The sequence below is a fragment of the Eptesicus fuscus genome, chromosome 4, assembly GCF_027574615.1.
Source record: "Eptesicus fuscus isolate TK198812 chromosome 4, DD_ASM_mEF_20220401, whole genome shotgun sequence".
NCBI lineage: Eukaryota > Metazoa > Chordata > Mammalia > Chiroptera > Vespertilionidae > Eptesicus > Eptesicus fuscus.
This window is the reverse complement of record NC_072476.1, coordinates 103,918,861-103,934,470: the sequence shown is the minus strand read 5'-3', so window position 1 is coordinate 103,934,470 and position 15,610 is coordinate 103,918,861. Positions and strand designations below refer to the sequence as shown.

At 46.1% G+C, this 15,610-nt stretch overlaps 1 protein-coding gene across 6 annotated transcripts in view; it reads left to right on the top strand.

The window, feature by feature from the left end:
- The window catches only part of GHR (growth hormone receptor), a 213,743-nt gene that overhangs the window by 101,807 nt on the left and 96,326 nt on the right, over positions 1-15,610 (top strand). For 5 of the 6 annotated variants that reach the window (XM_054715288.1, XM_054715289.1, XM_054715290.1 and 2 more), the window contains exon 2: positions 1,059-1,139. The exons of the other annotated variant lie outside the window; for it this stretch is intronic. In XM_054715288.1, the coding sequence (XP_054571263.1) occupies positions 1,059-1,139 (81 nt within the window). The remainder of the gene's footprint in view (positions 1-1,058; positions 1,140-15,610) is intronic. 6 annotated transcript variants of the gene reach the window in all.

Sequence of the window (15,610 nt, the reverse complement as noted above, 5' to 3'; positions counted from 1 at the left end):
CCATGAAAACATTCTTGTTCACCATTTCTGCCTGGTGCGGGGTAGTGAGCAGGGCTGTTTCATTATTGCCGAGAGTGCACAGTAACAAGCATGAGGCCAGTAAGGGCCCTGATGGAGCTCTGCGTGTGGTGATCAGGTGCCTCGGTGATTTCAGGGAGATATTGGCGTTAGTTAGTGGTCAGATGTAGCAACAGCTCTCCAAAGGGCAGTCTGCTGAGTTCACTTAAATCAGCCCAAACTCGCCCCTTGAGAGGTCTTAAAGTGGACACCTTGTTTATTTACCCCAAAGAAGCTTATTTCCACCGGGCAGAGGTGGATGCTGGCCAGGCATGCTGATCTGCTCCGCCATTCATCCAACTGGAGGGTCAAGGTGTGGCCACACGTGGGATTCCCAATGGCTAGAGGCATGAACGGACCCTTCTCCTTCTGTGAGCCTGAGGTGTTCTTATTCCTCCTAAAACTCCTTAGAGCCCCTGGAGGATGCTGGAGAGGGCCCCGAGGCAGCGCACAGGTTCTGTTTTCTTTTGCTTCTCTTCTTTGTGCCGCCCTCCAGCTACACCTCCGCAGGATGGCTTGTTAGCACGGTATTGGGTAGTGTGAGTGTTCACTGAGCTCTTTTGTTCACTGGGAAACACTCTGGAGAACTTTTACGATTGCAGGAGGTTGTTTCACTTTTCATTTTATGGCCCTGTGCTTGGTGACACTGATGGAAGGTTTTTATATTTCCTGGTTCCATTAAAGCGAACCACACTGGCCCCATTATAGGAGCAATGCGTGGGGTGGTTCTGTGGCTGCGGGCCAGGATATGAAGATCTCTAGTGTCCGTGGATTCCTGAGGGCAGCACCCACCGGGAGGAAACTTGATTACAACCTGCTGTTGGCTCCCAGGAAAAGAATGACACTGTGAGACTCAGGGACCCTGGGAGATGACTAGGGTTTGCTCTAGAACTGCCATGCATGTCAGCTCACGTGCGGTTTCCGCAGCCTTTACACGGCATTTAGCGATCATGGTCTGCTCGGCGTTGGCTTCATCTTCTGCTTTTTTTGTGTGATTGCAGGTCCTACAGGTATGGATCTCTGGAAGCTGCTGTTGACCTTGGCAGTGGCTGGCTCAAGTGATGCTTTTTCTGGGAGTGAAGGTGAGTTCTACTTCCCTGTTCCCACCCGCAGTGTTTTGAAATAACAGTGAACTTTATTTGTTAAATCTCAGTTCTTGGGGTGATGTCATCAAAGTGTGTTACGTTTTAAGTAGCGGCAAATAGGAAGCGTATCTTTAGAATCATAAACTCGGAGGACTTTTCTGTGGATGTTGTACAGGAAACACAGTAGCCAGCTTTGGCATCTGGTGTTTTCACATCAAAAATAAGTGCCCCAAATCATGCTGTAGGCATTTATGTGAAGGCAAACCAGGTCTCTTGGTCCTCGGGCTCCGGGAAAGACACTGAAATTACACTGAGGGGTTATTAACCTACTGATCACTTAGCTCCTGTGTGATTAAGGATACCATAGTCTATTTGCAGAGCTCAGAAGTAAGGCCTCTTAGTCATATTCTCTGAGAGTGTAAATTGCAGGTTTCAAATACATTTTGCCTCTTACTCTCTGGGTGGGGACCATCTGGCTATGTTTGAAGGAAGAGACACCTGAAATAGTGAATAAGACACTCAGAAGTCCCGGGCCTGCTGGGCCATCCCTGTAGTTCTTCCTGGTTTTACCCGTTTCCTGGTGGAAAAGTCAAACTATGCAAACATATGTCTCAGAGCAGAAATAACTGGACCAAGAAAAGGTAATGGGAGGAAGAAAGAAGTAGAATTTTTCTGTCCAGAAAGTAAACTGTGCTCAGAAGGAGGTGGGGAACTTCTTCAGAGATTGTCTTGTACTTGCTGTTTTCCCGGCTTGGGCTTCCGCAGAGGGCATAAGCCATCTCTGTCTCCAGGCTGTGACGCCACATGCAGTGGCTGCTTTAAGAGTAGCTGAGCCCCTCTGCTCACCGGGCAGCTCGTGTTGGAAACGAGAGTTTCAGAGCAGAGGTGGTGCCCTCAGAAGTCCTCCCTGACCTTTGAGCCCAAAATAAATCCATAGTAGTGAGCTGCTGAGGGCGACCAGGGTAACTAAGAACACAAGCAAGGTAAAATATGTTACTTTATCTCTTAAAGCAATGGAGAAATATTTATAGAAAAGCAGTCATAATTGTTTGAAATATTTTTGGGTCTCTCTGGTGTCATAATGTCAACATTGTGCAAGTCAGACATGGAGGGATCGCAGGCCGCGTTTCAGCAGCTTTTCCCAGGGCCGGCTTTAGACCCTGGTTCCGAGCCAAGGCATTACGAGCGGGCTCCTCGCCATTCCAAAATCACAGCGCTTTGCTCTCCACTTTCTTCATTAAGGTGACTTTCACACCACTGGGCAAGGCTTGGGGGATTTTAAAAACCTGTGAAATGGAAAGTTATGGCAAATGAAATCTCTAAAGAAGTATCTTTAAAAATGTATCCCCAGCTGAAAGATGAACTCAAGTTACACTTTAGACCTAGAAAATCTGCAAAGAGCCTCTATTTCAGTGGCTTTGACATTTTAGCTTGGACATAAACCTTTAGCTTCATGAGGAAAGTGGGGGAAAGCAGCACCATTAGCTGGCTCCGTGTGTGCCCTTTGATTTTGCTTTCTGGTAGTTGTAGGTTTGCTTCGTTTCTGTGTTTGGGAGGAGCAGGGCATGAGAAAATGCAATGCTTGATAATAAACACCAATCCGGCAGCCAGCCAGCACTTGCACACGGTAAGGAATTTAGCAAAGGAACAAATTTCTTCCTGCTCCTTTTTCCCTCTCAGTGGGCTAACCAGCATTCCTTTGAAGTGCGTGGCTACTCCAGAATTCTTCCTTAAAACGGCCTGGGGATTGTCAGGGATGGTGCTGGATGTTTCTGTAAGGAGGTGTGGAGAGGCGTGTTTGAGCATGAGTGTGCCGTTCTGGCCATTTATCTGATGGATTTATCCAAAGCGATCACATGACAGAACGAGGATTAAATGTCAGATAACATCCATGGGCCATGTGTTTCTTTTTCTGCCCGGGCCGGATTGTAGCCAAATCATTTTATTTTTATTTCCTCTCCCAATGGACAAGGTAGACTAAAAATACAGGTGAGAATGGAATACAAAACAAAACAAACTCTAGTGTACTTCGCCACCCATTCATCTGAATTCCGTTTGGTCAGTCAGAGAAGCGCTCTGCTGGGTGAGGGATCTGGGATGCGGCACCCGGAGAAAGGCGCCCGGGAGCTGGGGGAGATGACAGATGTGTGTGCCTGGGGAAGGCTGGCACTTGAAGTGTTGAGCAGGGATTTTCGTGCCTGGGCAGATGAGCAATTAGATATATACTGGCCCTGAGAGGCTTTTTTATTAAGTCTAATTGCCCTATGGGAAATTTAACAAGAACTAAACACTGAACAGTGCCACCATTGTCTTAGCTCGTGTTGCAATAGATGCTGCCTCGTCTTTCATCCTGCACATTAGTCTCTCCACCTGCTCCCCATGGCAGGTTATAGTCTCGGGGAGATTTCTTATTCCAGAATCAGGAGTGACCAGCAACGCCTCATTTCCGGGGGTCTTCGCGGGGTCGAACTGTCAACTGGCCGCTTCAGAACTGCCCCTTCTGAGTTTAATGAGGAGTGTGTTTACAGATCTGATGGATGGAAATTTTCTTCCGAGGAGTGCCTGTTATAAATGAGTCTTATCTCTTCTATTTCTGTTAGCCCACCCCTGAGCATCCTCTTTGCTGGATGCTCCCACCTCAGCAACCTAAGGCGGGAGCTGGCCTGCCTGAAAAGTTCAGTCTAGTTGGGATGTGAGGAACTCCTAGGAATTAATGAGAGAATGTAGAGCTTGAAGGTCTAGATGGTGTGACGGATACTAATGGTGAAGGTGCTCTGAAAAAGAATCAAGGTGGACCGGACTAGTTAATTCAACAAATTCAATGGACAGATATTTTTTTCAGAGCTTTATGTTTTCAAAGATTGCACTTAGGGCTCTGAGGAATACAGTGATTCTCCCCTCAAGGAGCTTACCATGAGTTAAGAGATCAGGATATACACAAAGAATTACGGTAGGGCCCTGCCAGTGTGGCTCAGTGGTTGAGTGTTGACCTATGAACCAGGAGGTCACGGTTTGAGTCCTGGTCAGGCCACATGCCCGGGTTGCGGGCTTGATCCCCAGTAAGGGGCATGCAAGAGGCAACCAGTCAAAGATTCTTTCTCATCATTATTGTTTCTGTCTCTCCCTCTTCCTTCCTCTCTGAAATCAATAAAAAATATATATTTTAAAAGAATTACAGTAGGAAACAATGTTGATTAACTACGGAAATAGTAGCCCAAACTGCAGTCTTTACGAGTGAGGAGAGGAAGGTCACTTCTGACTGTAGCATAGTAGAGAGAACTTCACAGAAGCTGGAATATAGGAGAAGCTGATGTGATAAGGGAGCAGCATGAACAGACATGCGCAGGAATCGACAGAAGGTGGCACAGACAACAGGTTCTAGAGTAGTTGGGTTTCTACTCTGGACAGGGCGCTGTTCCAGGCAATGCATGGTTCCAGTTCACACATTCAATATCCAAAGATATGTTTTGAGCCTCTACTTTGTGAAAGGAATAGGATTAATTTTGCCAGATTGTGTTGTACATGAGCACTGTAATTGTAACTATTCCCTTTGGAAGTAAACTTAGGTCAATAGATTGGAGTTAAATTACAGAAGGCCTACAGGTGATAAAAGCTTCGTGGAGAAGATAAGACTTACTGGGCCTTCACCATGGCTAGTATTTGGAGAGGAAGAGACGAGAGAAGAAGTGTATGCCACATCCTGCAAGTCATGGTTTTTCTCAGAGTTGTAGGCCAGCCAAAAGTGCTAAGCTCATGATAGAACATTTGTGTGTATGTGTGTAATATTTATATATAGTATATATAATATTTACATATAATATATGTATGTCTGTCCGTACATTATATATAAATATTATATTAAATATGTAATTATATATATACTAGAGGCCCAGTGCATGATATTCGTGCACTGGGGGGGAATCCCTCAGCCCGGCCTGCACCCTCTCACAGTCTGGGATTCCCCCGAGGGGTCCTTAGCACTGCTGTGGAGGCAGGAGAGGCTCCCACCACTGCTGCTGTGCTTGCCAGCCATGAGCCCAGCTTCTGGCCGAGCAGCGCTCCCCCTGTGGGAGCACACTGACCAACAGGGGCAGCTCCTGCATTGAGCGTCTGCCCCCTGGTGTTCAGTGCACGTCATAGTGACCAGTTGTTCTGCTGTTCGGTCGATTTGCATATTAGGGTTTTATTATATAGGATATATTAGGTGTGGCTTGCAGGCAAAGCACATAATTATTATCACTCTAAAGATTTAAAGGTTCTTCATTGTTCTATTCCTTTCAAGATAAGAACCATATACTAGGAGTGAGATGCCATGTCCTGAAGAAACCAGGATCCCCAAAACAATGTTCTCTGTATACCTTTGGACAATTTCCATAAACCTATGCAAACTGACACAGCACTTGTATGAAAGAAGAGACACTTTAGTTCTCATTGCTAATAGATCGGAAATAATGGCTCACTAGAAGGAACATCTATTTTTCTAAATAAACCCTGCCCCATTACAGTTGCAGCTCGCGGAGCCCTGAGCGGCTGCCAAGACATACAGGATCTATTTCCAGCAGGTATGAGAGCCATGGCTGTAGAGGGGAGACAGTAAAGAGTGTGCCTCTTAAATATTTTCAAGGAGGAGCAAACAATCCAAGGCTTCCCATTCACCGGACGTGACGGAGACGCCACAGAGTTTTAGATGCTGTCGTCTCTCCTGTCGCCAGGAGGCCAGGAGCAATCTTACAGTGTCTTCCAGTGCCAGAGCCTGAGTCCATGCACATCAGCAACCCCACATCACCTGGTCCTCCTGGTATCACAAACAGCTTTGACATCGGACTTGAGCAGGCCATAGCAGGCCAGGTTATGGAGCTTCTGATCTTGTCTGTCTGGTGCCAATGGAATATGAGCTTAGACCTTTGGAGATAATAACACAGAACACTCTTTCAGCATGTTTTTACCGAGCACTGTAATGGATTCAAGGGGGAATTTATATTTTTGTTTTCCTTTAAGAGGCTTATGGTCTGTAGAAGAGAAGAAAGACAAAAAAAAAAAAACACAACATTTTAATTCTGGTCCCCTTAGATTATGGAAGAGTTTTAAGCAGCGTACCAATACTGTTTGATTTTCACTTTGGAACTCATACTGGTAATAGAATGAAAGTGAATTTGAAGGAGATGGATGTAGAGGAAGATGGGTGTAATAGGTCAGGAGAGAGATGATGTAAGTGTGACCATGGTGGTGAAAAATAGATGATCACAGACAGATGTTGAAGAGACACATCACCAGTGCTTGGAGTCCAATTCCGTGTGGATGTTGACTTCAGGAACTGTCAGCTTTCCTACTCCGTCCAGTGCTAGGTTTCCACATTTTTCGTTGATGTTCTCAATATCAGCAATGACTCACTTTTAATGCAGTGAAGTCCTGGAGCACAGCTCAGCCGATTAGCAGTGAGGTGGTTCTTGCACGCAACAGCTCTCTGGAGGAGGAAACGTACTGAGTCTGATGACAGCATAGAACCCAAGCACCTTATTTTACACAATAGAACACCCACCTGCACCTAGCCCGGGTCCCACAGCCATCGCTCACCTCTGCAGTGTGGCTCTGGTATGGCTTAGGCTGCTGTGCACTGAGGGGCCACAGCCCAGACACAGGCCTGAGCTTCCTCCCCATGAAGTCAGTGGACATTTATGACATATACTTCCACAGTATGCGTTACCTCACTGAATGCAACCAAATATATGTAGGATGAGTTGGGAGAAGCAGAACTGTGCAGTGGGCAGAATCTGAGAGGTCAGCTAGGCCTGAACGGTAACTAAGTGACTCACCCCCAAAAGAAGCTGGCAATGTGAGTGATCGGGTCTGTGCCTCAGCTAGCTGCTAATAAAAGGATCAGGATGGCTCAAGGATATTCCGAACCTTGAATGTTCAATGCACACATACAAGCCAACTATAAACTGTTTTTAATCTTCCGCCTTAGATCCCGACCGTTACAGAACAAGAGCTAGTGCTGGGATGGGAAATGGGTTCAGTAGCCTAAACTAGGGCTTTGGTCATGGGGTAGACAGGAACGAAGTTGACATTTTTAAAAAATATATTTTTATTGATGTCAGAGAGGAAAGGAGAAGGAGACAGAGAGAGAAATATCAATGATGAGAGAGAATCACTGATTGCCTGCCTCCTGCACATCCCACACTGGGAACTGAGCCCACAACCTGGGCACATGCCCTGAGTGGGAATCAAACTGTGGCCTCCTGATTCATAGGTCAGTGTTCAACCACCGAGCCACACCGGCTGGGCACGAGGTTGACATTTGATGTGCAATGCTGGCCACAGCTCTTGTTCATGGCCACACCCAGTTTTTTGCATCTGGCTTAAGGCTAACTCAGGTTCATCTGTGCAGACATCCCCACCAGCTTGGGCCAGGCCGGCCAGCCAGCTTCTGCCTGAGATCACCCTCCACAACAAGGGACCCAGGTCCCTCAAGCACTCAGCACCTTCCCCCAGGAAAACCCTCTTGGGAAGACACTGTGGTTGGTGATTTTCTCCTCACTGTGAACTTGAGTCAATGGGTTATTTTCTCAGAGCTCGTTTTGTTTAAGCATCAACCTTAATCTCTATGTGATAAAGAATTTTAGGCGTTTCAGAGGCTAAAATGAAGCCCAGCCTTGCTCCTTGTAACTGTCTGCTTACCCAAGGTACTGTGCACCTAACTTGTCACCAGCAGCCACAACCCCAAGGATCATCCTCATCTTCACAAGTAGTGGGCATCCCCCATGCCATTTTGGCTTTTCCAGGAACACCCAAATGGCTGTTTAAGGAATGCTGTCTACAGTGTCTTCTCAAACCCAACGCGAAGCTTCCTCATCATCAGGCCTTGGAAACCTAAAGGTGTGGTCATGGGGAACGTGACGCTTTGAAATCAGATGCAACTGATCACACACAGAGGAGCCCGTGGTGCCCTGTCTGGTGCCTGTTGTACAGACCAGGAGGCCCAGGGCTCGAGCGCTTCTTCGCCCTCAGCTGCAAGTCTGAGTTTCCCATTTACCAAATCTGTTCAAAATGAATCCATGCTATTTCATCAGAGATTGCATCTGGCATCTCTGCTTCTGTTTACATAATGACTTACTGGCCTTAAGCCTTGACCTTAGCTAATGACAGTGTCTATGTTCCATCTCCATGGCAGGCTGGTAGGTATCAGAGCATGGCGGACCATGTAGGGGGAAATGTCTCGGGGTGTTGATATAGAAGCTCTCACCTAGAGGCAGGACACAGAGGGTAGACGGAGGGAGGGGGAGAGGAGGAAGGAGGTGATATTTCTTATGTGTCCCTCTTCTAGATGAAGTTGTCATGACGTCTGCGTTTCAAGTTGTGTGACAAAGTCTGGACTAAGCTTGAAATACATGCAATGTCATTTTTTTCAAGTGATTGACAAAACCACCACTGCATACCCTGTGTCATAAATTGTTATGGATTTAAAACTCACTAGACCTTTAAATCCACGAGGATTTTTCTGCATCCCTGCATCCATATCCTCTAGCATTCTGTCATATAGAGTAGATCCTTACTGATTTATTAAGTGAATGAATGAACCAGCATCTACATCCTGACCTGGGACTTTCCTAGTCGTACTCCACAATTGTCACTGATGCTCTCTATCTCTAGTCTTAGAGCAGGGCTGGGTTGAATTAGCATCCCTTTCCATGGGGGAGGAGGGTCTGGAAATAGCTGTACATTGATAGAATCCAGGACCAGTGCCCTCCAAGAAACCCCAAGCATCCCTGTGTCCTACCCTAAGCCCTGACTAATGGACTTGCCCTTTCGAAGGAATGATCTTATTTTCCGACTATTTACTTCAGATGCCACCAGGGCCAGAACTTTGCCATCCCCACCAATGCCAGGGAGCCTGATGCCCAGCCTAAGTTTTGTCAACCTTTGCCCAGGTGACTGAACTCTGTACCCCGTGCACCAGCCACAGGCCATCATCCTGCATTGAATGAACCAATTACCCAGGACCATCACCCCCCGCCCCCCCTCCCCAGCAGGCAGCACCTTTATCTGTGCCCTGCGTACCTGATTAAATTTCCTCAAATATTGACAGACATAGTGAGGTATCATGAGACCTGCAGATTTCAAATCCAAGTTTTCTCTGCCCCTTTGGACATTGAGCTTCAGATTATGAAAGGCCCTGATTAGGAATTACATGAATAGTTGGTTCCATTTCCCAGCCCCATTCCTTGAATAGCAGGTCTTTCCAATTTTCCAATGAGAGCCCATCTTAAAGTATGAAACTCTCAAAATTAATAACCCAAGTTACATTTATATAATCCTTAATTTATTAATATCTGAATCTGAGAAACACTGGTATTTTGTGTGTCCCCTAATCTTCCAGTAGAACACTGCAAATTTGTGTAAGGAGAAAATATTGAGTAGGATATTTGGCCTCTAGATAGCCATTGCCATGTGTATGTATTAATAGGTTCACATTAGTGGAGATTGGTGATATTACCATGCTGTATTTTGGGGACCCTTGGCTTCTCTAAAAATGAGAGGTCATTTTATAGGAAAGGACTGTTTTGTGGCTCACATTTAGGACATCTCCTCCTATACCCAGCCACTGACCCAGCTGCTTCCTTGGTTGGAGCAAGAGGCACCAAGCTTTTCTGAACAACAGCTGATGAAGGATGTGTTGTGATGACTGTAGGGCAACAGAGAGATGGGGGAAGTCAATCAAAAAGCCCTGCCTAGTGTTGCGGCCCTGTTTGGCCAGATCAGCTTTCGGGGAATGAAATGCAGCGAAGCACCCTATGTGCCATGCTCAGACACCCCTGGCTAGGTTTACACGCTGTTATATAACTGTGCCTGACTTCCCCTCTGAGCGTGCCAGCACCACGCTGTGTGGGCGTTCACTCTGAACCTCATAAGCATGGTTGACCAGGTCTCAGTCCCCTGTGCAGCTATGTCTGAGCCTGACTTCCTGAAAAGCTCTTGTCGAGGAATGGAAGGAGCTAGATGAACTTCTGTGCCTCTATCTCCTGGCCATATGTGCATGTCAAGCTCACATTGTGAGTGTTAAAGTCAAAAAGGTTGGCTACTCCCCACTGTAACCCCACTGTCTTATTTCATTGGATGAGTGCTAAATACCTGTATTCTGAGGTGTAAAAACTTATTTTAAGGAGAAACTAAGAGGATATTAAAGACAAAAATAGAAGGATTTTAAGCACTTTCATTAGCATGAGCTGTATCTAAAATGAAACTATTCCATGTTGAATTTTGGGGGTGATTTCTTCAATATGTTGGTTCAGAGTGGGTCAACTAACACCTTAATACAGAAGTTGGAAGACAAAGATGAAGTAAGGAGACTGTGGCCACCGCTGAGCCCACACTTGGCATTCAGTAACGTCCGCGTAGATTACTGATTGATTTCTGCAGTTAGTGGCCAGGAGCTCAGTTAGCTCTGCATTTGACTTGGTTATGCATGATGTCCCCTGCTGCTGTGACCCCGCCCATAGCTATCACTTCCTTGGAGCAGCCAGCAGCTTAGACTGGGAGGGCATAGAGAGCCATGGAAGAGCCATGGAGGGGAGGAGAAGCTGGTCAGATGGCCTTGGCTGGTGCTCAGAGAACCCACAGAGATGAGTGGGGCGTAGGCCAGTAAGCAAGTCTCTGTACCGGTCATATCCAATTCCTGTTTCCTTCTCCTCTGCCACGGTCAGGAAAAGCAGTCAAGCCCTAGCTGGTTTGGCTCTGTGGATAAAGCGTCAGCCTGTGGACTGAAGGGTCCCGGGTTTAATTCCAATCAAGGGCACATGCCCAGGTTGCGGGCTCAATCCCCAGGAGGGGGCATGCAGGAGGCAGCCAACCAATGATTCTCTCTCATCATTGATGTTTCTATCTCTTTATTTCTCTCCCTTCCTCTCTGAAATCAATTAAAAAATATATTTTTTAAAAGCAGTCAAGAGCATCAACCTTGGACTTTGTAAAAGTTGTGTTTGAGTCCCAGCTCTGCCATTTTTTAGGTTGAGTTCCCCAGAAACCAGATGCTGGGACAAAGATCCAAATGCAAGTAAATTATTGGAAAGTGTTCCAGGGAAAAACTGATCTGGGAGTAGGGAAGTGAGACGGGTGGAGACACCAAGCAAGGATGCGCTATCCGGTCGTGTCCCTTGGGCTGGGTTGCAGGGGGCAGGTATCTCTCTCAGTGACTTTGGAAGCAGTGTTTCAAGTTGTCCAGATCAGGCCTGACCCCAGGAGGATGCAAGTTCCTAGACCCTCTTCGTTCTCCAAGTGCAGGTCCAGGGGGCTCCAGCGGCCCAGGGGCAGCCAGCAGAGACACGGTGCCGGGTGCTGGGGCCAAAGGCACACGGGGATCTGTGCACAGAAATGGTTCAGGTGTCAATGTCAGCAAAGCGCTGACAGCATTGGCAGCACCAGCCTTGGTAGTTTAGTACACTGGCCTCAGTGCTCTCATCTGTTTAATGGGAGGAGAGTAATTGTTTAAAGCCATTAGGGAGGAAACACCAGTAATCTACTTGTTGAGATCCCATAGAAAAGGCACATAACTGGTAACTTCTATTGGCTCCAAGTTGAGTTACTGTACACCCTGAGGCCTAAACAGACGTACAAACTAAACAGACATGTGGAATAGGATTTATAGCAATATATGCCTAAAAGAAGCAGTTCCATTGCATAAGGAAGTTGTGGAAGCTAGAGTACTTTACATGATGAGTCCAGACAACTATCTAGAAGAGGATTCTACTGTTTAAGATGTTTTCAGCAATAGGAATAAGACACGGTGGCATAAACTTGTATAAAGTAAGAGGACTACTATATTAGTGGTTTTAATGGTGAATGTTCAAAAGATAGGGTTGAAAAAACCTTACTTGAAAAAACCTTAGTGATCTAGTTCTTGTGCTTCTAATGCTAATAAATTTAAATCTGATCAGTACAGCAGGTGGGTCTGCAGTGCGTTGACTGATGCTGGGGTGATACTGGTGAGTCGGTCAGTGATCATTCATTGAGCATTCGCCCTGTGACAGACAGGACACCAAGAGTTGGTGAGGCACAGTCCCTCAGCTTAGCCACCAGGTGCACTGGGCATGTGGCAGACAGAATTAAAACCAACTTACAGCAATAATACTAGAGCATTTTAGTGGATCCAGTTGTACCTCCTTTATAGTTAATCCCTCAGTTAATTCCCACAGCAGTGCTAAGAGGAAAGTTCATTATTACCTTGTTTTAGGTAAGGGCACCAAGGATAATTATGTAACTAATTTACATAACTGGTGAAGGCAAGTTCAAGCACGAGTTCAGCCCAGGCAATCTGACCCCAAGCAGTCTGATACTGCACTGCCTCTGTGTCTGGTTCCTGTGCTGACGGAATAATTGTAGCTCACCTCTGTGGGCATTTTAGCTGATGTGTGGAAGCTGCATTGGTTTCACATGGTCATGTTTTACACGATGAAGCTAAAGAATTATGGTTGTGTCAGAAAGATAGGTGGTGATTTTATGAACTTCTATAAGTCCCCTAAGATGCAGATTCTTTTATGTTTAATGGAGCACTTAGACTTTCAGTGTGAGCCTCATTATTTCATATTATATATATGTAGAGGGGTTATATTTGTGTGTGTGTATGTATACACTGAGTGGCCAGATTATTATGATCTCTGAACGCATAATAATCTGGCCACTCAGTGTATATCCTCCTATATAATAAAAGACTAATATGCAAATTGTCCCCTCGACCAGGAGTTCGACCAGCAGGCAGGCCGGTCAACCACCCATGTCCCCTCCCCCTGGCCAGGCTAGCCGGACCCCACCAATGCATGAATTCATGCACTGGCCCCCCCCTCTCGATAGGTAGATAGATAGATAGATAGATAGATAGATAGATAGATAGATAGATAAATACTGAGTAGATGTACATGTGATATATAAAACTTACAAGCTATAGGTAATTTCCTCAGAGTAAATGGGCATCTCTTCTTGAGGCTAAATCAGGAGCCCAGGTTTGTGGGGACAGAAGCCATGGCTTCACCTTTGAAATAAATAGCTTCATGAGCAGTACCTGCTGGACTGTGAACACACCCTCAGGCATCCTCAGCCCTTCGCTACCAGGCTTTCCCCCATCTTTCTAGGGAGGGCCAATGCCCGCCTGATGGGATCAACTCTCGGTTTTCTTGTCTGCATGATTTATGGATTATTCGTGAACTCAGAATCTGTCCAAGTGAAGCCATCCCATCTCTACTGGCTTGTCTGCAGGATTATACTACACACACACTCACTATTACACTGTAAGCTTTTGCCTGTTTCTCAATCTATACCTCCCTGTCCAAAGCTTTGCCTGTCCTCATAGGACTAACGTTCCCTATTTTGTCCAGAGGACTTGTGTTGGGCATAATGTTCTCATACCATTTTTTTCTGATGGGATTTGTCCACATGAATTTGTGGGAGTGAAATCACACTCACAAAAGTAAACGTCCTCCATTCACTGGAATTTCTTTTTTGTGTTGCTCTTTTAGGAGAAAGGCAAATTGTCAGCAAAGAACATTGTGTCAAGCAAAATAAGCCAGTCGGTGAAAGACAAATATTACATGATCTCACTTGTATGTGGAATCTCATGAAATAATAAACTAATGAACAAAATAGGTCCACAGAGGCATGAATGCATGGAACAGACTGATGAGTCTCAGGGGGGTGGGGAAGGGGGATGGGAAGAGAGTAAACAAAGAACATCATATATGCATAGCCCATGGACACAGACAATAGTGTGGGGAAGGCCTGGGATGGGGCAGGGGTTGGGTGGAAAGGGGCAAAGGGAGCTCAGGAAAATAGGGGCCATCTGTAATACTATCAACAATAAAAAAATAAATTATGGAAAAAATAAAAACAACAACAAAACCCAATCAGGATGCCCTCTTTGCCGCTGGTGATCCCATCGATTGGGTGATGGGAAGAAACATCAACCAGTTAGCAGCTCTGGGCCATGAATCCAGGAACCTGGGCTCTGTCAGGAAGCCGCTCTGTGGTTAGGGGCAAAACCTCTTAATTTCTCTAGACACCGTTGCTCATCTATTAATAAAACTTTACAGAGAGAAAAGTTGAGTCTGTCCCTTTCAACTCCAAAAATATTTTTCTGTCGCTCCTGGATATGGAGGTGGACCTCTATAAGGGACTCCTCCTAACCAAGCCCTGGCGATAGACATTCGTCTCCTGCGCTGGTTTTTTAGTCAGTTACTCACGTGAGGACAAGGAAGGTGGGCTAGCCCAACCTGTAGCTGATGCAAAGCCCACGGCAGCTAACGTGCTCCCGGATGGACGGGCATTCAGGATATCCTGACAGCCTCCTGTAGTCCAAACCACCGGGGCCAGGATGCCCAGGGGTGTTTGATAGGGATAAGTGTAAAGTCCTGTGTCTGTGGGGTTTTTTTTAATCAAGTTCACAAATGAAGGAAGTGGAAGTCCTGGCTTACAGCAAGTCCTCTAAGAGACTTGACTGTTATTTAGTTGGTTGCATATATAATGAACTCAACTGTTACAATGCAGCTGCCAAAGCAAACTAGCTCAGGCTGCCTTCCTAGAAAGGGGGGCGCGGGGGAGGAACAGGGACAATGGAAGCACCAGTCGTCTGAACTTGGCACTGGCCTGGTGTACGGTATCTAGAATAATCTGATGAGTCACAGCCATCAAGATTTAAGAAGGGTGGGCGCACCATGCAATATACAGATGATGTATCTTAGAAATGTGCACTTGAAGCCTATATAATCGTAGTAGCCAAGGTCACCCCAACACACTTAACTTACAAAAGCAAAAACAAAGCTCCCTCACTTCCTGCTTGCTCCCAACCACTCAAGTAAGGTTTTTTCAAAGACAAAAGATGGAATTGACTTGCCAGTATCTAACCCTGGGCTCCCCTTTAAACAGGTGATATTTACATTGACCTGGTTCTCTCTAGCTGTCCTCCTAGGAGCTTTAATCATCACCAACAGCTGATGCTGTAAATGTCCTGAAATACCTCAGACAGTGAATTCCTCCTCCTTCCAGTGCATGGCGGTACCAGGTGCTACACCCTGAAGGCACAGGGTTGGGGAACCAAATGTTCATCCCCGGTCATCAGTTAGTAATCAAACCATGAGCTTGCCCTTCTCAGGGGTTTTGGTCAGTTTGTTTGTATATGTTTGAGGGAGATGAATGAATGCAAGAAGTGGTTTTATATGGTGCACTGCATAATTTCTTATAAAATATATATAGGCATTATAGGCAGATAACTGTGTGTGTGTGTGTGTGTGTGTGTGTGTGTGTGTGTGTGTGTGTGGTGGGAGGTGTCCTGTGCATTGTAACGTGCTTAGCAGCATCCATGGCCTCTACCCCCTAGGGTGCACCCAGTAGCATACCAGTAGCACCCAGCACCCTCAGCTGTAACAACCAAAATGTCTCTAGACATTGCTAACAGGGAACAAATGGCCCCCAGTGGGGAACCACAG